This window comes from Fundulus heteroclitus, chromosome 18, assembly GCF_011125445.2.
Source record: "Fundulus heteroclitus isolate FHET01 chromosome 18, MU-UCD_Fhet_4.1, whole genome shotgun sequence".
In the NCBI taxonomy this organism is placed as follows: Eukaryota; Metazoa; Chordata; class Actinopteri; order Cyprinodontiformes; family Fundulidae; genus Fundulus; species Fundulus heteroclitus.
Window position 1 is genome coordinate 22,485,388 of NC_046378.1, and position 22,742 is coordinate 22,508,129.

Sequence of the window (22,742 nt, forward strand, 5' to 3'; positions counted from 1 at the left end):
GGTAGTGTGCCAGGTGGAATTTAGCCAAAATGTCCCAAAACTGTGGTCGAATAAAATGTTGATTTCCATTGTAGGACTCTTTATGCATAAAACAGTGTATTTGGTCAACACATTTAAATCTTATATCATTAAAACGTACCATTGTGCACAAAATTATATTAATAATGGACAACGGAATGAGTAAAGCTAAACTACATAATGAATTTCTCTAGTTTTACATGATACCAGAAATGGATAGTTTGAGCTGGTAGATGCGTTTTGTGAAGTGTTTTTTTTTTCTAAACGTCAGCCATGTTTAGAGGATCTTTAAATCTCATCAGGTATGTTTAAATAGCTGTAAAGCCATAAGTGTTTGAGCAAAAAAAATGGGGGATTGTTTTGGAAATTCAATGCATTCAAAGGGTTACTTATGGGCCCCAAATCACATTACAAGAAGCAAAAGGGGTTGATAAGATGGACAGCATTTAAAAATATTTAGCATTATTTGTACTCTGTACAAATAATGTACAGAGTACATTTTCTCTTCATAGTAGGTATATCTGGTCTGACGTTCTGTTAGCTGTGACACCATCCAGGGGAGGCAGATCATCCGCTATTACTCTATAACATAGAAAGGATTCCTGGATCAATGTGTGCTTCTGTGTTTTTTTTGTGTCTCTGCTCTTTCTTCTCTAACCCCCAGTCGGTCGAAGCAGTTAAGCGTTCACACTGAGCCTGGTTCTGATGGAGGTTTTTCTTCCTGTTAAAGGGGAGTTTTCCTCTCCACTGTCACTTCATGCATGCTCAGTATGAGGGATTGCTGCAAAGCCATGGACAATGCAGACGACTCTCCCTGTGGCTCTACGCTGTTTCAGGAGGAGTGAATGTTGCTTGTCAAGACTTGATGCAATCTACTGAGTTTCCTCAGATAGAAAACTTTTTGACCAATCTGTCTGTATGATTTGATTTGAATTTGACTTTGTTAAAGCGCCTTCAGATAACGGGTTGGGAATTGAGATCACTGACATGGCTGCACAGTGGCACAGTGGGTAGCGCTGTTGCCTTGCAGCAAGAAGGTCATGGATTTGTGTCCAACCCTGGGTCTTTCTGCATGGAGTTTGCATGTTCTCCCTGTACATGTGTGGGTTCTCTCTGGGTACTCTGGCTTCCTCCCACAGTCCAAAAACATGACTGTTAGGTTAGTTGGCCCCTCTAAATTGTCCTTAGGTGTGATTGTGTGTGTGAATGGTTGTTTGTCCTGTCTGTCTCTGTGATAGACTGGTGACCTGTCTGGGGGTACACAGTAAACTCATTTCTTTAAGTCTGGAGTTGGTTTCTGTTTGAAGTAGAGAAGTTGGTGTGTTATTTACAAATGAATAAATGGAAGATGGACATTTGGAAAATGGGCTTTGTCTGCAGTAATGACGTTGCTGCTCCGGTCTCTCTTGGTACAGAAAGAGCTCAGCAGCTCTGTACAGTCTGCCTACACTCTAAACTTCATCTATGATGAAGAGATAAAACCCAAAGTACAAGATCCTGGGTACAAGCAGCTGAAGTCAACTTCCTCCAAAGGGTATCTGAGCGCAGCTTCAGAGATAAGACGAGGAGCTTTGTCATCTTTAAAGAGTTTGCACAAGACCCACATCTCATCTGGATATAAAAGATTTCAGGATGACCCCTGGGCACCTCCCTTTAAAGGTTTTTCTGAATTAGCCATTGGGATGGAGACCCCAGGGAAGATATCGGAATTGCCGGAGGGATTATATATCACTTCTGGCCTGAAAACACCTTGAAATCTCCCCCTGGTGTCCCGGTATTTCCTGGGTTTCCCTCCCACAATCATGGCCAACTAAACATGATTCTGATGGTTTTGATTTAGATTCTTGATCTGTGTAAACTAAATCCCCTAGATTTTACTGACAAGAGCAGATTAGTCATTTTATTGACAAAGTTTAATTTCACACGTTCAAGTTTATTACTTTCAAAAGCACTTTGTTTCAAGAATGACAGGAATATTTCATCTTACAATGTCAATGTTTGCAGGTCAGTTCAGTAGGTCTAAGTCTTCATTTTTAAGTGCTGACAGCAGGTCAACATTCTACGGGCAATATGATAGAGTTCTTATTTAATTTTAATGTTCAGTGATTAGTCAAATTTTACGAAACCTTCAAATGCCCTGCGCCCGAGTATGCCTCCGTGTGCCTGTGTCTCACTGCAGTGGGACAATTACTCCATCTGGGGATGAATGAAGTCTGTGGTTGAGTTTTTGTGTGTGTATGTGTGTGTTTGTACAAGAGTGGACTGGAAGAGGGAGCAGAGGGGACAAGGGAGGAGGAGCTGAGGGACGTGGGTGAGTGATTCTCCAGATGAGATCTAATATGAGAGACGATGCATCCTAAAGAGACGTTTTCTCATGGGCTTACCTCATGAATACAAATTCACCCCCGCCCGCTTGCGCTGTTCGGGAAGGACGGATGCACCTTGCTTCAACCCATCACGGAGAAGCACAGCAGTCCTGTTTAAAAAAAAAAAAAAGAAAACTTTGATCCAATCACAAACCCCAGCTGTCGTGACTTCATGGCAGCTCTCATGAGTCATCCATTCATACCTCTGTTTTGTAACTGAGTCTCTTCGCTCTGGCTGTCACGGGTATTTATAATGACGAAGGGACTGTCCGCGAGCATGCTGGCGGAAAAAGTCAAACATTGCCGATGAAACACAGCAGGTGAGTTTGTTGAAGGAGGGAAACAATTGGTCTTCTTGTGTGTGCTGACCTCTCAGGTTATCTTGACCAGTTAGTGGGCAGGTAAATCGGTGTGTTTGGTTTCATTTTTAAGTGGCGCTGTGCCTGTGTGGGTGGATTTATGTGAAAAAAGAGGGATAAACGCCTTACTGTATTTGTAGATCTGACACTTAAGTAAAATCTGAGTTAAACAAAGTTTACCAGCTGGAAGGGAAAAAGTGTGTGTGTTTGTTGGGGAGGTGTGTGTTGTGGAGAGAGAGAGAGAGATAGAGATAGAAAGAGAGGGAGGAAAGGGGGAGGAGATACAAAAAGGAGGAACAGAGTGGAGAAGGAGAGTAGACAGTGAGCAGGTTTAGAAACAAGAGGGAGTTATTGTCGGTGATACCAGTAAAGACACACAACTTGTTTTGTTCTCTTGCAGCGGCCAACTACTTTTTAGCAGCCAGGGCTGGAAGCGCAGGGGGACAAGAGAGGGTGTTGGTTACCAGCAGAGGTCAGGCAGGCAAAGAAAAAGGAAGCCGGCGGAGGTTTTTAACAGTTTGCTTATTTGACAGTGACAACAGGATGAGAATCTGAGCGAGTAAAAGAAAAAAAACATGGAGCAAGCAGAGTTAACTTCAAAAACGCAGAACACTTAGCCTGATTGTTCTTAGAGGGGCAAACAGAGACAGAGTCAGGGTAATTAGTCCACTTCGCCTTTTTTTCTGTCCAAAGGAGCGAGAGCACCAGGCAAGGGATCGTAACACTGGAGCTCAAGGATATACCATGGACTCTGCATACATCTCACCACACCTGGACGTGAGTACTCCATCCTCATACACACACACACATAACTATCCGTCATGCAACAGGCCACAGGAACAGTGCTGCTGAAACCATTAGCCACTCTGGGGAAAAATACACACATGCAAACCCTCCCCTCGAACTTTTTTTTTTTCACTCTATCAAAATCTTATCCCGGTAAGCAACCTGTATGAGAATAATGCGCCCATTATAAGTTCAAAGAGCGTCATTCACCACAGCTTCAGCATGCACAGCATGAATTGGCTCCCAATGTTAGCACTCACCAGGTTTAATGCAAGAAGCAGAACTGTTTTTCTTTTTCTTTTTTTAGCTCTGTATTTCACATCGGTTTAGCTGTCAGACGCACAAACGAGAGCAGTCTCTGAGCTTTCAGCAGCTGCGGGTTGGACATGTCAGTGTTTCCACTGATGCTGGTGAAGTGTTGCACCTCAGCAGGGGCCCCCTGTAAACCACAACGCACCGGTGGCGCAGACGCTTCCAAGCATCTCAGGCCGAGGAGATGAGCCACAGGAGGATGGAGCTTTTTAACGCTCTTGCACGACTTGCAGATGAGACCAAAGCCTTTTGTTTTACGATGACCTGATTCGTCAGGTGGAGCAGGGGTTCTCCAGATCCACTCGGCTCCTAAATATCACCTGGGTCTGTCCATTTACACATAACTTCATGAGCTAAAGCTTACTACTTATGGCAGGTGTTTCTACCCTGCTCTGCCTACAGTGTCTGTGTCTCTTATAAAATAGTATAAAACGGTATAAATCTGAAAACACCAGCTTCTGCAAAATTTCTAACTTTTCCATCTACATAATGAATTTCCCCCACAGGCTAAACTCATTGATAACAACTAGAGATGCATCTGTCTTACTTTAACTTGTTGATAACAGTCTTGATTTCTCTAAGATCAGGGATATAAAGACAGCATTCAAAACAAAAAAAAACATTCTCACCTCTCTGCCTTAAACTGTCATAAATTATATATATCAGGTTCAGAGGTTGAGTCATGTCATGTGCAAAAGAGCATTCACTGCGACCAATTGTTTGCAGAGTTTTGTCTTCTGTATTAACAATAAGCACAGTTAGCATGGCCAGCATTACTAAAGCAACAATTTGTAGAGAATTTAGACCCTAAACTTAACAGAAAGGTTTCCAAAATGCCTCCTACATTTCCTGATCCAACATGTTCACTGACATGCGGAGCTTGAAAACGCAGAGGGATAAAACAGAACAAATTTGTTGCACTCTATGTAGCCTTGCTGACATCTACTGAAAGTCTCTCTCTCACTCATTTGTAGAAAATAGAGAGGCTGTTGCAAACTTAGCAACAGTCGCCATCCTCAAACCAAGCCTGACAAGTTGTCAGGCTACTTTAGCAAGTCCTTTTTTTCTTAACAGACTAGCAACTTTTACTGTTTTTTAATAGAGACATTGGGAGACTAGTGAAAGCTAATAACATTCAAACTCATTTTCAGCAAGCAGTGGGTGCTGCTATGGACCACTCTCTTGTCTCAAAACCCCTGCGAGCCAGAGCTAGATCCCCAACATCCCCCCCCCCCCCATCCTTAGCCCCCCACACCCACCCACCCACCCCAATCCCATTCTTTTTCATGTTGTGAAATAAATAGCCAATGGTTGATATATTTACAGCAGGGCAGAATGTAAAATGTGCTATATGTATGATTAAGCTTTGCATTCCTATTGACTCTTTTTAATGGTTTTAGACCAGTGCTTCTCAATTAGTGGGCCGTGAAGGTACTGCAGGGGAGGAGCAAGAAAAGCCTTACCCTTTTTTGTCCAGAAAATACAGGCCTTCTAAATTTGAGAACAGCACCCCCTGCTGCTTGGTCTGTACCTGCGGTCAGTAGCATGATGAATACTATTATTAAACTCCTAAAAACGTACAAAACTTAATGTAACTGAAGTTTATCTGAAATATTAATGGCTTGATATTTATTTTTTTTTCATACGAGGTTCATGGCTAGTTAAAAGCTGACGGCAGGTACGAGCTGGGCTAAAATCCATTTATATTGTTAATATTGTATAGTTAAAAAGTATGCCAATGTTGAAACATTCCAGTTAAACACCTTCATGTATTAAAACAGAAAACAATAAAAGTTACATTTTAACCCATTTTGTTGGGATGGGGGGGGGGGGGGTAACACATGGGGTGTGGGGGGGATATTTGAGGACCACTGCTTTAGACTGATAATGTGGAATCTACTCAAAAAATATTTAAGTTAAAAACAATGATACCATTCTTGGTGCTTCTAAAAATCAAATTGGATTTAAGAAACTTAAACTAAAAAAATGTAAAAAAAATATATATATATAAAATGTAAAGTGAATTCAGTTTTAGTTCTAAAGATATTTTCTCACTTTCCGTATCCTATGGTATCCGTTACAATTACATGCAATTCCAGGCAGATGACCAATTATGCAAATTAGGCAATGAGCTAATTTAGCATCTTATAGAAACTTGAAGGACAGCAAGTTGAAACTGAGAGCTACTTCTTCGGTGTTGAGTCTTACGAAGGGCTACAAGTACTGATCTTTGAATTAAAAGTCAGAGTTCACCTTAACATTATGTTAATACATTTTTCATGCTTTGTTATATATATTGTAATTTTCAAATATAATTAAACAAGAAGATAAAATAAAGTTTTAGATACAGCTCAATAGTGGATTGTGCTTTTCTTAGTAAAGGTTCGTTGGCACCACATGTGGTCCTCGAGGGCTACTTGTTGCCCGTGGGCCCCATGTTGGTAACTTTTAAGAAATTAGCACCATTAAACACAATTTAATTTAAAGAACTTCTTACACCTTTGTCCTTCCTCTGAATTTTTGTTAAAACACGAGTGAATTTTCTTCACTCAGCAACAGCATCCACAGTGAAGAGTGTTGTTGAAAATCACCTAATAATTACAGCTGGTGAACATGCGTTTCTAAGAAAAATCTTGTTTTCTCATGCATGTAGCATTCAATGTCACTTCAAGGGGGGGGAAAGGCTGCTTTAGAGAAGTAACAACAAGCTTGTATTTCATATTTTGGCTCATGAGGTTATTTGACCTAATGTTTCCTTGGCTGTTTGGTCAGAGAACAAAAATGAACCCTGCGGCATGTTCGCAGCACATATCAAGGTTCAGAAAGAATTGGACGGCCGCACTGAACAATGAGAGCCGAGAAGAGGAGAGCAGGGATTAAATCAGAGAGAGTGAAAGAAGGAATTTAGGGAAAGAAACACGGGAAGAACAACAGGAAGGGAAAGTTAAGGGACCAGGCGTAACATGAAGACAGCGGCAGTGGATAAATCAGCCGGCTGCGGTGACACACCAGCCCTCCGGCCGAGCAACAGTCTGCCGCGCTCTTCCGTAAAAACACTATTCATTTAAGACTTTGGAGGGGGGGAAAAAAGAAAAACATTAATAACGGGCAAAGGAAGGGGAGCAACTGATAGGGTATGGGGAGGTGATGTAGAGAAGCATAAAAACAGATATTTCAAACACAGGATGGCAAGAGACAGAGGACAAAGACGGGTGAATATTGGACAGGGAAACATTTAGGGTTACATTTAAAAAAAAAAGTGCATGCATGTTTAACCAGCTCTATAGGAAAACACAAAGGACAAAGCTACAGGACAAAGTTCAAGGAATGCAAAGAGGAAGGAGGAAGGGGAAAGGGAGCAGAGTTTGAAATAAACAGATAAAAAGAGAGGTGGACGTCAGAGGTTGGAGGTTTTAATCAGCGAGTTCAGAAAGATGCAGGGTCGGAGCAGCAAACGACGCTGACCCGCTGCACTACTGTCTGCTCATTAGGGTCGGGCCACATCTAATCCATCTGAAACAAAAAAGGCGGAAAAACACCAGTCTTTAACTCTAAACCTTCATACCGCTCTCTAACCTTATCTATGACCCCTTAATTACAGAGTTTACCCTCCAAACATTTCATTACTTCAAGTTCAGGCCAGACTCAGGTTGGACGGAAGGAGAAGGTTCACATGTAAAACTCACCAGTTAGGCCTGGATGCATTTTACCAAGTTTTGGTATGGGAATTGAATTCAAGGTCATTAGGGCGGCATGATATTAGGAAAACATTTAATTGCAAAACTATTGCTGAATATTACACTAAAGGTATTGAGTACAATAAACCCAGAATTTCTTGCCATTCCTTCCTCACAATATCTCCTCAACTCTGTGTGTTTTATCATCTTGGTTGCTTAAATAGTCAATAAATTCAATAAATTTACATATTATCAATTTCTTTCAGTTACCTATTAACTAAGGTAAACACATTATATAAATGAATTACTCACAGCACAGAATGATGTTTTAAAGCCCATATTTCTGTTAATAACAATGATTTTTTTTTCTTGCATATAATGAAAACACAGCATTTTAGTTTAAAATATTACATCAAACCAGCAAACTGGCTTATATCAGAGGCAACTGGACTTACATCGAACCAATTAAAAATTACAGCAGAGAACGCAATAGAGAAATGTGGGCATAATGAAAAATATGTTTAATGCTTTTTTAATACTTTCTTAAAGGTTGTTATTTAAAAGGTACTTTTAACTAATGAATGGGCCTCATTGGAACCCATATTCTAATTTATTGAACATGACATATCCAACGGGCCAGAAACACTGTTTGCATAGAGAATTTGCATGTATGGTACTTGAAATATAATATTCAAAGTATTCACTTAAAAGGGAAAAACAAAAATGTATAACATCATCCAACTTCTTCTGCTGCTGAAATAATATAGCATACAGATTATCGCAGTCACAAAATATTAACAATAATACTTATTTATCATTAAAGTAAATGTAAAATAAAAACCCTCTAATTTCGTTATAGTTTTCCAGATCCTTTGTGGAAAATATTTGCTTTTTTTGTTGTTCTGCCCTTCACAAAAGTCTAACAAGCTCATGTTAGATTAACTAGCTTGCACTGGGCTCCCCACTTGTTGCAAACTTTTATTAACATAATAAGCTTCATGGGTGATATGTGGTGCTTGTTTAGTTTCCTTAAGATTACTGACTGATTTTTGAAGCCAAAAATATTTCCATAAAGCTAGGTTTTGCTTGCTTTTACATGACATGAAAGTATAAAAGATTTCTTGCAGCCAGCTGACTGGCAGTTTGCAGCGACAGGTGTGTGGGTTAGTGATCTGTTACAAAACAGACAGAAAATGTCTTTCACCGTAGAACGTTCTCATTAAAAGCACTTTGAACCATAACAGCAAAGAGATGGAAAAGTTTAGCTGTTTAAATGTGACCAAGGAAAGCCTTCCTGCTTCTTTCTTTTCCTCTGTTTCTCAGCCTGGAACAGGCTCAGACACACCTTGCTGTGTGACAGCCAAACCTTTGTACCTCAGAGTCACTTGGGTGGTATATAGGTGAGGAAAGTACAGGAGAGAGAGGTGGTGTTGTTGTCCTTAGTCTGCTTTATAAGCTCCCACAGCATAAGGGAGAGGCCGTCCAGCAGTGTCTAATCTGTAATTGTCCTCTGCCTCGCTGCCTCAGGTGTAACAGCTCAGGGTGGAGCTGCCAGAGTTTAATAGATAGCCAGCAACAATCCCACGGTAGGAGTTGGTTCATTTTCCCATGCCTGCCCTTTGAACCGTGCAGCGTTTGAGCAACACACATAAAAAAATACACGCCTTCACACCTGTGACCTCTTTCTTACCTCTATTCTGACAGTGTGGCAAGATTACGAGTCATTACAGCGTCATTATATGTTTACTCACCCATAAACACCCCTGCTATCTCGCTGCAGAGGCCCTAATCGATTCTCTGTCCCCTACAGAGATGAGATAAGGAGATAGAGGTGAGAAAACTGGAGATATGGGAGTGTTTGTGTGAGGAAAGACATGACACCAAACCTAAAGCGCTTACACTGACAGGAATATGCATTTGTTAAGTTTATTTTATAGCTCATAAGTCTCTTTTTCCAAATTTTATCCATTTTCCTGACCTTTAGGCACCTTAACCTGTTCAGGTCATCTGAGCTATTATTGTGCTGGCCTGTAATTACCCGTCATTATTAAGACCTTCACCACAAAAAGGCAGGGTGTTAGCCAGGTCATGGTGGATTGTGACCCCATTTTGAAGTCAAAGGATTCCCGCACTGACACTCAGAGTGAGAAACTGATCGCTCACCTGGAAAAGCCTAGAACCTCCAATGTGATGTCAAGAGATCCAAATTATACAATGTAAAATATTGTTTTTTTTTTAAGCTTCGCCATTAGGTAAAGTAGGACGATTTTTCTGTGATTCGATAATAATCCCTACCTCTACTCTGAAGATTGAATTTGTGGAAAGCCAAGGTTCACGAAGAGGCAGTGTGCAATAATTACATAAAACATTGTTCACTTTTAATTGGACACGTGTTGAAGATGTGTAAAAACCCTTCAAATAAATGCATCTTGCAGGGAAAAGACCTTAGAATGAAATTAAACCGTTGCCCTATTCTGACGGTTGATTTGTTGTTGCTCTTTTGTTTGTTTATTGTTGTTTTTTGGTTGTTGTTGTGTTTTTTTTTGTTTTTGTTTTTTTTTTTTTGCCTTTTTTAACATTTTTCTCACTCTGCGAGGTGCCAGGATAACCTCAGCTGGCCATTTTTCTCTCTGATCCAGTTGTTTTAAACCTTACCATTATATCTTTGACTATACATAAGGCAAAGTCTTTGGTAAATAGCTACTTTCTTGAAGCTACCAAATAATGTCTGAAGGTCAGCAAACATCTGTCTTGCTTAAATTGTATGTTATTTTGCCTTATCTATTTTGAATGTCAAGTTAAAATGAATTATTATTAAATTTTTTATTATTTAGAAATTGTTCAGTTTGAACCAAATATTTTTCTCTAAGAATAAGATTTTGTGGTAGGATTTTTCTTAATGCTGCATATTGCAGTGAAATATTATTACATTTCTAAAAGATTCATTCATTTTATGTTTTTGGGGGTGTTTTTTTTTTTTTTTTTGTGAGCTTCACCAGAAACGCTGTTGCCGGCCCTCTCTATATACCCTATAGAAGGGATGTCTGTTTTCTTTATGAAGAGCAATTGGTGGCCCTGCCTCTAAGGTTCAGTGAGCAAAAAAGTTTTACTTTTGAAAGTAGCTCATCTTAACCGAGCAGAGCGCCCTAACGTTGGGTTCATAAACCTCAAAGTGGGGGAACATCCAGGAATTAAATTATTCTGGGAAAAAGATTAATTTAACAGGCTTTTACAATTTTTTTGTTTTTACAAGAGATAAATGTGGTTATAAATTAACAAGAATAACTACTAGGTTTTGGTTCTGTGTGTGTTGCCATTGTTCAATAATGTATTATTTAATTGTTGTATATATTGGAAAAATTGGCCAACATTTGGAAAACACTGATTTAGAGGAACAAATTGGGACACACTTTCACCAAAAGATTAACTGATTCTCTCTAAATTCAGCTCTGAATGTTATTGGCTCCTTCTTACCAGTCAAACACAAAGACAAATGGCAAGGAGAACCGTTCAGAGGATAAGCACTTAACCCTAACACACTGATCCATCAGCATGAAACACCTATAAAAGAGTTGCAAACACTGCTACATGTTTTCCTCATAAACGAACAAATCTAACTAACTATCCATCAGAGCTGTAAGTTTTATTAAGATCTATTATTTGGCGCTTAGGAAATGTCCTCTTCACTCCCTCGCATGCAGTCAAAGTTATGGAAAGCCACTGAATGCTTTAATACCTTTATTCTCTGGTGATTTGAAGAGGAAGAGAGAAAAAAATGCAGGTCATGTGTCATTGTGGCAGGTCTTTACAACTCCATAACATGCCACCAGAGTCAACAACCTCTGATTAATGCTAGAAGTTTTGATGCTCAGCACGCTAAATTCTCTGACAACTAACACATGAGATGATTATATTCCAGTTTGAGGATGCCTAATTGCTCCTGCCGAGGTGTCCAGTGAGATGAATGGGTCTTGCGGGTACAGAGCTTCGCCATAAATTAGTGAAAGGAAAATAAAACAATGTAGGCAGGAATAACAAGCTAACAGCTTTGTATGGATTTGTGGACAGCAAATTTCTTGAACATATGCCACATGAAGGCTGAAGACTAATGAGAAACTAGTGTGTCCAGGAAGGAAAAAGGACATGAGCATGATATACTGGGAGCTGGAACACCTTGTAAAGGGCTATCACTTTTGCAGATTTCTTAACCAGTGCTTTATATTGTCATTACTCCGTATGATTTATTTGCTGTTTTTGCATCAAACAGAAATGGTCCAGAAAGAAACATCTAGGACACCTAGAGTACCTAAAAATACTCTTACTCAGCTTTGTTACATTTTGTCATAATGAAAACACAAACCTCGCCGTGTTTAATTACGACTTTATATGGAAGCAACTATGGCACCGTCTACTTGAAGAAGAACATGGTAAATTTTAAAAATAGCTAAGAAAAAATGTGCGTCCACATGAGAGGACAAAGTGCCACTGAAAATGCTGTAGTAAGTATGCCAGGCCTATTGGTGGCGCTGTGGCATTGCCTCACAAATAAAAACATTGGGCATGCTCAGACAACTCATAGAAGTGAACAGAGCACAATGCCAGGGGATCAGACACAAACATCTACACATGTTTAACGTGATCTTTATGCGAGTTGGCAGGGGACGGGTGTAGAGTTGGCTCGTTAGAAAGGAAGATTCAGAGGATGGTAATAACATCCATAAGAAAGCCAGTATTTGCCTCAGTTTGAGCGCTACACCGGATGGCGCCATCTTTGTTGTTATTTGTGAGAGTGACGTAATGGAGAGAGGCAAAGCTACGATGTCATTGTTTCAGAAAAGATGCGGTTTGCATGTACACACGGAAACACGAAACCAGCGTTTTGAAATGTATCCACTCTAGGATCATTTACAGTCTCCCAAAACGCTGGATCCATGTTGACGCACAGCCGAAACGACAAAATACCTTTGCCGATACACCCAATGTTGTTTCTGTGTGGACAGGCCAAAAGCAATGTATACGTTTGTATTGTTACCACCGTTTTAGTCCAAATAAATTCCAGTATAGGCATTTGCCTTGAGTAGCAATCTATTAAGTGAACCCAGTCCATATGTGAGTCATTTAATGTGTTATGCCAATTGTTCTGTGAAGACCTCAGAAGTTTATTAGAGACAATGAGAGAACATACAGCATCAAGAAGACCAACAAACACACATGTCAGAGATAATAATGTGCCAGGCAATCTGAGTATAAGATATTTACGCTTCTTACTGGTGCCACAAATCCCAAGAAAACTGACTTTAAACTTTTTTGTTTTTGTTTTCTATTTTAGATTTTCCTCATTACTTTTGTCCTGAAAATGGTTAATGGATGCACCAGCAATTAACAAAAAAAAAGACAAAAATGTTAAATTATCTAAATGTAAAACATTTTAACAGTAATATTAACAATGAATTTAACTGAAAATTTAAATTTAAATCTCATATAATCTAACATTAACCTTGATTTTATTTAGCAAAGAAATCAAAGCACCTTAAAATCAATTACACAAACAGAAAGCTAACTTCAAAAGACACGTTGCAGACACAGACAAATGATAGCATGGTGACAGGAGGAAGAGCTCTTTTATGAGTCTATGTATAGAAAAATGTGCACAATAAGGTAAAGCTGACCTTGCTGTTGCCTTCCTGTGGTATGGTCTGGGAAAAAAGCTCCTTTTTGTTTGCTACAAAGACATTGATCAGAGAAGCAGACATGTGCCCCTTGGTAACCTTGTCTGGCATACAATCTAGCTTGTATGAAAGAGTGGCAGGAAGAAACAAACTGTCAATTTAAAACTAAACAAACCAAGTCCTGGTGATCTGTTCAGATGAGATCAAAGAGGACGTTTTTGCGGCATATTAAACACAACATTATGTATGACCAATACTTGCACATTACACAAACAATATCTCCTAGGTGACACATGGTGGTGGCAGCATCACGCTATATGGGTGTTTTTCCACAGCAGGGTCAAGGTAGATGTTCAGAGTTAATGGGAGGATAGATGGAGCTAGATACGGGACAATCAGCGCAGAAAACCTGATTGAGGCTACTAAAATGTTCACCTTCCAGAAAGACAACGGCACTAAACAAAAAGCCAGAGCCATGATGGGACGGTGTAGATAAATGCTTGTTCGTGTGTTTGAATGGTCCAGTCAAAGTCAGGACCTGCATGCGCATAAGAATCCGTGGCAAGATTCTCAAACCCATCTATTTTGACTGGGTCTGAGATTTATTTATTTTTTTACAAAAAAGAAAAGGCGAAAATATCAGCCTAGCCTTGCATAGCTGGAATAGACCTACCCTAAAGGACTTGCAGCTGTAATTGCAGAAAAGGGTAATTCTAAAAAGTAGTAACTCAATGGAATTGAGCACCAATGCATGCAGAAATTTTCAGATTTTTATTGGTAAAAGTCATTTCTTTCCACTTCACAAATTTATATTATTTTGTGTCATTAGCATACAGCAGATGAAATCCAAGTACGTGAATGTTCTTGGTTGTAATGTGACAAAGTTTGCAAAAACCTCAAGAGAGTAAAAACGTTTTGAATGAACTGTACAGCTAGTTTCCACCAAATGCTTTCCTTCTTGTTCAGGTCCACCATGCTCCCTGCTAACCTCCTGCTCCTCATGGTCTTGCTGCTACCTCAAGCCTCGTCTGGTCGCCAGGGTGGAGAATCCAGCGAGACTGACAATGGCAGGGTGCCCCCATCACCTTCTTCCCCATCGTCCACGGCAGCACCACCAGATCCTGGCGTGGCTCAGACCATCCAGTCCCTCCTCCTGAGCCGGCTGGGCCTGCAGTCTCAGCCGGAACCCAGGCCCGGCGTGCCAGTGCCGCAGTACCTCCTTGACCTCTATCACTTCCACCAGCAGCAGTACCACCTGCTGGAAGACCCATCGTTTAGCTTTCCCAGCCATCACATCCAGCAGGCTAACACTATTCGCAGTTTTCACCACAGTGGTAAGAAACTTCTTGAGTGTCTTAAATGTGCGATTTCTCTTTTGATCGTCAAGTGTGACTCCTCTTACTTGTTTTGTTACCTTAGTTTACGTTGCTGTGAGGCCACAATTTCCAGTCTTTTTCTTGTTTAGTGCATATCCTTAAAATATGACACATACAGTATGTCTTAATGATCTGCTTGCTGTGATCCTCTATTTGCAGTCAAGATCTAGGATAAACACATAATACTTCAAATGTGTAATACAACTCCTAGCTTCAAACCACCCAAAAACCAATTCATGATTTTTTTGTATATAAAAGAAAAGCAAAGCAAGTTTATTTGTATAGCACATTTCGGTAACAAGACATTTTGAAGCGTTCAAAGTGTTTCATAAAAAACAATATTTTCTTCTCTATGTTTGGTTCTGGTTCTGGGTATGCAGAGTATACTTGAGCCAGAAGGCCGGAGTGGTCTGGAGGGTTGATACATTGATAACAAGTCTGTGATGTATTTTAGGTCCTAAGCCATTCGGGGATTTATAGACTAACAGAAGGATTTTAAAGTCTATTCTCTGAGATATAGGGAGCCAGTGTAAGGACTTTAGAACTGGGGTGATGTGCTCTACTTTCTTAGTCTTAGTGAGGACGCGGGCAGCAGCGTTCTGGATTGACTGTAGCTGCTGATCTGTGAAAACACTGTTGCAATTTGACTAAAGATAAACACATGGATTTGTTTTTCAAGATCCTGCTAAGACATCAGTCCTTTAATTCCCAAAAATATTCTTCAGGTGATAGAAGGCCGACTTTGTAATTGTCTTTACAAAAAGTTAGAACATTTTATGCAGACTATTTCTGTATTTAGCTAATTTTTAACATTTAAATGTTTCTGATCAATAAATACATGTTGATATCAGACAACTTTGAACAGAGGTGAACCTTTGCAGTAGTGGCCAGCCAACCCAAAATACTCTAAGAGGACACTGACAGCTTATCCAGGACGTCACAAGGAACCCAAAACAACATCTAAAGCACTGAAAAGATTCACCCGCCTTAGTTAATTCAGTTTTGGGTAGCGAAAAATAAACAGTGATCATTTTTTGAAGGTGTGCTTATGACTTATTTGCTGTGGTATGACTTTAAACATGCCATTCATGCTTGAAAACTCTCTAGTGTTGCTGAAATAAAATCATTCTGCAAAACTGAGAATAAAAGTTCCTGTTGAAAGATACATTGCCATCGTAAATGCTTCAGTAGAGTTGTTGCCTCAGTAGACACAATTGAGCTCAGGGAGCAATTACTTTTTCCACATAGGGTCAGGCTAATGTAAATATCTCTTTTTCCTTTAATAAATTCATATTTGAAAAGTTTATCTAAACCAGAAACATTTATCAGTGAAAATATAATTTCACAGTTTTCATCTTGGATTGTGTAATCTTTGCTGCCCTCATTATGGCTTTGTTACGACCTCAGGGAGTGTGAGGGCAAAAATTAGTTGGGCCCCTCTTGACCTCTTCAATCTTCCTTTTATGTTGTCATTATTTCCAACACAAGTCCTATAATTAGAGTGTGAAACTACGGAGCTCTTTACAAGAAAATTACATTATGTTAAAATATCATTCTCTCTATTTAACACAGTTTGTGGTGCCATTATCTGCTTGGATAGCTTGTTATTATAGACCTGTTTGATCAGAAAAAGAACTGGAAAAGTTACATCAGAACAAACCTGGAATCACATTAAATTTGTAGGGTCAAAGAGAGACTCCTGCTCAAAAAAGAGCAAATAGACATCCAAAAGGAATATCTTGTTGTTATAATTACTAACATGTTTTTTGTCCATCATGTTTGTGATGTGTTGTTTGTTTGTTATGGCGATTGTACTGAAACAACAATTTCCCTCTGGGATTATTAAAGTATTTCTGTTTCTGATTCTGATACTACACTAAAAAGCCATAAATCAAATAAATGGAGCAGTGTGCCAGTCTTCTGGTCAATTCAATCATATTTTAGCACTGAGGAGTTGCAGATATCTCTCAGCTTTAAACTGGAAGAGAAAAATAATGTTTGATAGAGGTTCATGAGTTTAGTTATCCTGTGTATCAAGCAGCTACATATGAGTAAAGGAAAAAATCTGACCCTGTGAATTGTTCCTCGTTTTACTAAGAAATAATGCACAAAGCTAAACTGCATGATTTTTTAAGAGTATATTACAGCAAAGAATAAAATTAGTTTATGTTTTTAACCAAAAAACAAGACCTAACTTCCAATCCATGGACACATGGTATCTTAAAGCACTTCACAAAGGCAATTATATCAAATCATGTAGACAGAGCTTCCTAAGGAAACCCAGCAGATAAAATCAAGTCCTCAAATATATTTCCATCAACGTTTTTATGTGCACATTTTGAATTATCACATTAGGAAAAAGGTGATGGAAACAGCAAAATTCAAAAAAACTTCCTCAATTTCACAAAAAATGTTTTGTTTGCTTGAGGTAGTTTTTGGCTTTTCTGAAAAAGAATTGATGCACTAGACAGGACATGGAAACACATTTGCCAAATAAGTTCTAAAGTAGCACACATTTATCTCACATGCCTGTGCAAATTCTCAGTTGTCCGGGTCATCGCAACAGCAAACAGGCTTAAATCAGAGGCAACTGGACTCTCGCTCAGTTCTTTCTGAAAACGTTTCAACACCTTGTCAATGGCTCGTGGCTCGCACTTGAACGAAATTTACCTCCGATGACTGATCGGCTGATTCCATTGTCGGTGTCTTCCCAGATATTGCCATAAAATACACAGAATTGCATTGATTTCGCTACTCCTCTGGAAGCAAAGTAACATCGTCAATACTAGTTGACATGACAGAATAATTACAACTTGCCCAACAGCAACACATTCCTAAAAACCCCTCTCAATTTTCTCAGATGTGTGGTCCACGCCAGTTTACAACCTCTACTTCCTGTTTATTACAGTCATGCATAACATCAACTTCTCACAAAATTATTATTTTTTTTATGTAGCCTAGCTAATTTGCTCCAAACCAGTAGATTGCAACACATCTACCTCAAATTTTCATTTCTGCAACATTTTATAAGTTCGCTCAAAATTCGCATGACAATTTGGTGGAAACATAGCTACTGCCTTGCAGTATTCAGTCCTCCTGAATGAGCATGGACCAATTTGGACAGTCACTTGCATTGTGCCATTGATTTTGCAGAGACCCCTTATATTGACCATGAATGGAGAGGTAAATTCCCTTTTTAACAGGAAAAAACCTCCAGCAGAACCAGGCATCAACATTTTCCCTTTACTAACATCAACAAGGGCACCTGCAGGACTGGTTGTATGACCCTCATAGATGGGCAAATCCAGTCCTCTGGAGCTTGTTTCCTGCATGCTCGTTGTTTGAACACACCTAGCTGAAATGATTGCATCCTTTGCTCCTGCAGAACTTGGTGGCAGACTGAGGAGATAATTCAATGCTCTGAAGCAGGTTGTCGATCAGACACATCTATACTTGCCCTCAAGGACCTGAATTACCCATTCTTGGCATATATTTTGTAGACAGTATTTTACACCAGTGAAGTGCAGATAGACCAGTGCCCATATTCACAAAGATTCTCAGAGTCATCTCAGGGAGTTCCTATCTTAGCTTAAATATTCCTACTTATGAGTCTTAGCTTAAAAGTGATTCAGATCGCTGCTGAGAGTGACTCTGAGCAAGGAAATGGCAAAAGTTTTTATCATAGATAGTCATGGATAGTACAAAAAGAAAAACACAACACAAAAGTGCTTTTAGTGTTCAAAGGAGAGAAATTAGACTGGATTAATAAATGTGTCTCATGATGATGAAAACTAGAAAAAACGTACTGTTTATCACTCAGCATTAAAATGTTTTAAAGAAATGTATTTAGATCCTCAACATTATTTTGATTTGCTTATTTTTACTCGCCAGTCATTTTACCACCTTATCTATTTGATATTAATTTGCACTCACATGTCAGATTTACTAGGACTGCCTGCTTGTATAAAGCGGTCGTATTTGGAAAAATCACCAACATGAAATGGAGAAAAAAAATGGAAAAACCGAACAGCAGCGCACCCGTCCATTTATCTCCGGGAGGAGGAGTGTTGAAAGTTAAACGGGTCACCAGATCACGGCACAAATACACAGAGTTTAAATCGTATTGCTGCAGATCAATGCGCCTTATTCTCTGCACGTCTTGGTGCTTTTTTTACGCACCAGCCTGGAAGGTGAGAAGAAGTTCTCCGTGCAGTGATCAAAGCGAGGAGACGGCATAAAACAAGTTAACTTCTAGATGACCATTTAGGCTACATACATCATCACGCAATAAAGAAAATACTTTCTCACCTCTTTTATATATATTCTTTGTAAATTTCTCCACTTTATATTCCTGATTATCCAAAATGTGTCTATTATTTTTTATCCTCCATAAAATTACATTAGGTAGAGCCGTACATTTAACTCAACGGGCCTCTGAAACTAATACATTTCTCCCTATGGGGATGATAAAGTTTATCTTATCTAAATATTATAATTGTATGATTGTTAAAGAGGTTTTGTGCTTACTTCCACTGTTTAGGTGGTAGATCAACCAATCAGTTCTCTATGTTTCTGGCCTAAGATGCCTTGTGAATAACTTTTATCTTAACGAGGTAAAATTCTAAGAAAAATTTTAAAATTCAGGAAATTCAAGAGTTTTTCTTAAAATGACGTCCCTAAGAGCTACTTTTAGTCATAAAAATCTTCGTGAATACGGGCACAGGCTTTGAGGGTCGATTTCATGCATGCTTTAGATGTGTCTCTGCTCCAACTCAGCAAATTAAAATGGTTGAATTTCTACATTTGGTTCTGCTGATGCCTGCAAACAAACCATATTTATGATTCAGGTTTGTTGAATCAGAGACACATTAAAAGCATGCAGGACAAAATTATGTCGTTGAACTGTGTTCAAAGATAATGTTAAATAGACTATTTAACATTTTTTTCAGGTGTACAATAGTTGTATTAGTTTGCCATATCGCTCTTTGTAAACCTCTTGTCTAACAGATAAAGCTAGTGACGTGTTTACAAGACTATACTTTTCTCTTTTACTGGGGGTGTAGTTTAAAATTCTTAGTAATGCTTATCATGACACACCTTTAAACCCAGGTACAGAAATGTCTACTTGCAAAATATTTTATAGTCTGTACAGTACAGATCATCCCTTCTTATATTGTTGAGGTTAAACGTCAAAGACAATAAGAACATACATGCTAACTTCTTTTTAAGTATTGGGAAGTAAGCATTAATTTTTCCATTACAAAGTCTTGACTTGTGTTTTTACTGTGAATGTAACAATAAACATCTTGTATCTCATGAAAATCAAATTTTTTGATTGACTGAAAACATTGTATCACTATTGATGATGCTCGGACTTGACAATTATTAGGGTTATTTTTATCTGTCGTCCAACTACACTAAACTTATTTCTTCCCTACCCGTTTTTGTTTTTCATTTCAGAACCTCATGGAGACAGTACCAAAGCAAACGATCAGACAAGAGTGCACATTTCCTTCAATATCTCCTCTATACCTCAAGATGAAACGGTTCTCTCTGCTGAACTTCGCCTACTCCGCAGTGACACAGCGTCCCTGGGCCCTGGACCCCACAGATTAAACTTATACCTTTCTAAACACCATGAGGATCCTGAGCCCACTTTGCTTGAAACAAGGTTACTCACAGATGGCCTTCATAACCGTAAATCTGGTGGTTTCTGGGAGGCATTTAGCCTAAATGCGGAGCTCCTCCATAAGGCCCATGGTGGGACCGGCAGCTTGGGCTTCCTCCTGGAGACCAAACCTGAAAACAGCACCACCTCACCTGACCAGAGTTACTCCTCTGCTGCAGGTAATGATCAGGCAGAGCAATACAAAAAGAGACACCTGAGGGTATGCAGGTCTGTGGGGCAGGACGATCACAGCTGGGCCCAGGAGAGACCCCTCTTGGTGACTTACAGTCATGACGGCCATGGAGAGCCTCTAGTCAAACATGGCAGGAGAACATCTGGTAATAACAAGTGGATTAAGACCAGAAAAGGGTCAAACATGAGGAGGAAGAAAAGCAGCAAAGGCCACAACAGAGACCACGACTGGGCAAAGGCCAGAAAAATCGATTATTCTACGAAGAGCTGGGGGGATGATAAAGGAGGAGCAAGCTGGAGTGATCGTGGAAGGGTGAAAAGAAATGGTGGTCCAGCTAAACTGAAGCGGATGTCCCGTGGCAGGTGCCGGCGCCATCCTCTATATGTAGATTTTAGTGATGTGGGCTGGCACAAGTGGATCATCGCACCTAGTGGCTATGATGCCTTCTTCTGCCTTGGAGAGTGCCGTTACCCTCTGGCTGACCACATGAATGCCTCCAGCCATGCTGTGGTCCAAACCATGGTAAACTCTGTGAACGTAGCAGTGCCCCGGGCCTGCTGCGTCCCAACCTCCCTCAGCCCCATTGCCCTGCTGTACCTGGACAATCACGACAGAGTCGTGCTGAAAAATTACCAAGACATGGTGGTGGAGAGCTGTGGCTGCTGGTAGAGGGGCCGGAGGGCTGGGACACTCACACTGTCAGCGGACCATCGGGAAAACAAAAAAGGAAGCTGAAAGGGCAGGTGGATGGGAGGAGGAGGCAGAAAGAGAACAGCCAAAAAACAAAAACTGCAAACGGACAGAGACTGAAAGAAAAGTGGCAAATAGAAATGTGAGCAGACATGAGGAAAGTTATCATTATCAGAAGCAAGAGATTAGAAAGAGGGAGCTTAAGATAGGAGAAAGTTTGAAAGAATCGACGTTCTACGTGCGGATAAATGATAAGCGGTCATACCAATGACAGAAATAAACTGCCATGAGGGATTCTCTATTTACCATTTTGCAATTTTGCAGCTGTTTACATCATTCACTGCCAGTCTACTAGTTTCACTGTGAGAAAGCCTATGCTTTGACATCAAATGCTTTAACGACAAAAGTCGTGCTTTAATGACTGCAACCTGTCAGAAAGCACAGGTTGAAGGAAGACAGCCAAACTCTGAAGTAGTAATAGGAACCACTGATGGGCAGAGATGGAGACTTCAGTTGCACCTGAATAGCAAAAACAACGACTTCAACGACTTGACACAGACTCTCAACCTAAAGACTTGAGACTTAGCTCAGACTCGAGGTCTGGGACTTGAATCTCACGAACAAGCTTTATTTCACATAATCAGGGGGAAAGTAAGCAAGGCATAGTTGATTATTTGGATAAATAACACTGAGTCTTCTCCCATGTGTACACTAATGACTGAACACATGGCTTTTCTTTAACATAGCAGAGCAATTAACCTGGCCAGCCAGATTGATAATGTGGAGCACTCTATGTTCTGCACATTATCAATCTGTTCCTGCTCCCATCAAATCTGTTTGGGGAAAGGAGGGACATTCAGCAGATCTTTCCGAGCTGATTGGGCGAAGCGACACCTAGTGCCCGCCTACCAAAGGTTGGTTTTGGCCAATCACAGTATCAAATGCAAATGTAAGCAGCAGGCGCTATGAGAAACCACAATAAGTTTACCCTGGTTAAGGCATTTCTTGCTGTTCTTCTTTCAAAGAAGAAACTGTGGATTTTGAAGAAAAAAAAAAACAGCTGTGATACCAGCAGCTACACATGTGTCCAGCACTGCCATGTTTATGTTAGTTCAGCTGTGTGGTCGACAGCTCTTGCTTTCGATATGTCCCGCCTTAAACCATAATACTGCGATGTGATTGGCCCGAACCGTGTTCGGTTCGGTCCAGAACGATTTAGGCGGGATCGGGACAAGATAGGTTCTAATATGTTTGTGAACATGAGAATTCAGCCTGCAGGCAAGGTTACTGAACAGTATTCGCCAGTAAAAGGAGCTAATGGCAGCTTTCAAGTTTGTCATTTTATTTTGTTAAAGGGTGGGTTTAACTTACCAACTATCATGATTTGCAGAATGTGGGCTATTAACGACCAAATGAGTAACACATGACCACAAGGATTTTTTTAGACCGACTGTTCTCTTAAATAAATTTCGGTAATTTCAAAACAAAATAATCTTAAATGACCACTGACACCTTATTCTTTCAATGGTAAGGTAGCACCATAAAAAATACTCCCAACTTTTTAGAATAACATTTTTTGGGATTTATCAGGTACCTTGTAAAAGATTAGACTTAACAAAGCTTTCAAT

The 22,742-nt window shown here is 39.8% G+C and overlaps 1 protein-coding gene across 1 annotated transcript; it reads left to right on the forward strand.

Moving 5' to 3' along the window:
- The first annotated feature begins 2,629 nt into the window (after positions 1-2,629).
- On the forward strand, positions 2,630-21,797 carry bmp16 (bone morphogenetic protein 16). Its single transcript, XM_012881212.3, has 4 exons — positions 2,630-2,704; positions 3,437-3,520; positions 14,154-14,521; positions 20,024-21,797. The coding sequence occupies exons 1-4, from the start codon at positions 2,691-2,693 to the stop codon at positions 21,091-21,093; spliced, it is 1,536 nt and encodes a 511-aa protein (XP_012736666.3). The 5' UTR covers positions 2,630-2,690; the 3' UTR covers positions 21,094-21,797.
- Positions 21,798-22,742: the final 945 nt, after the last annotated feature.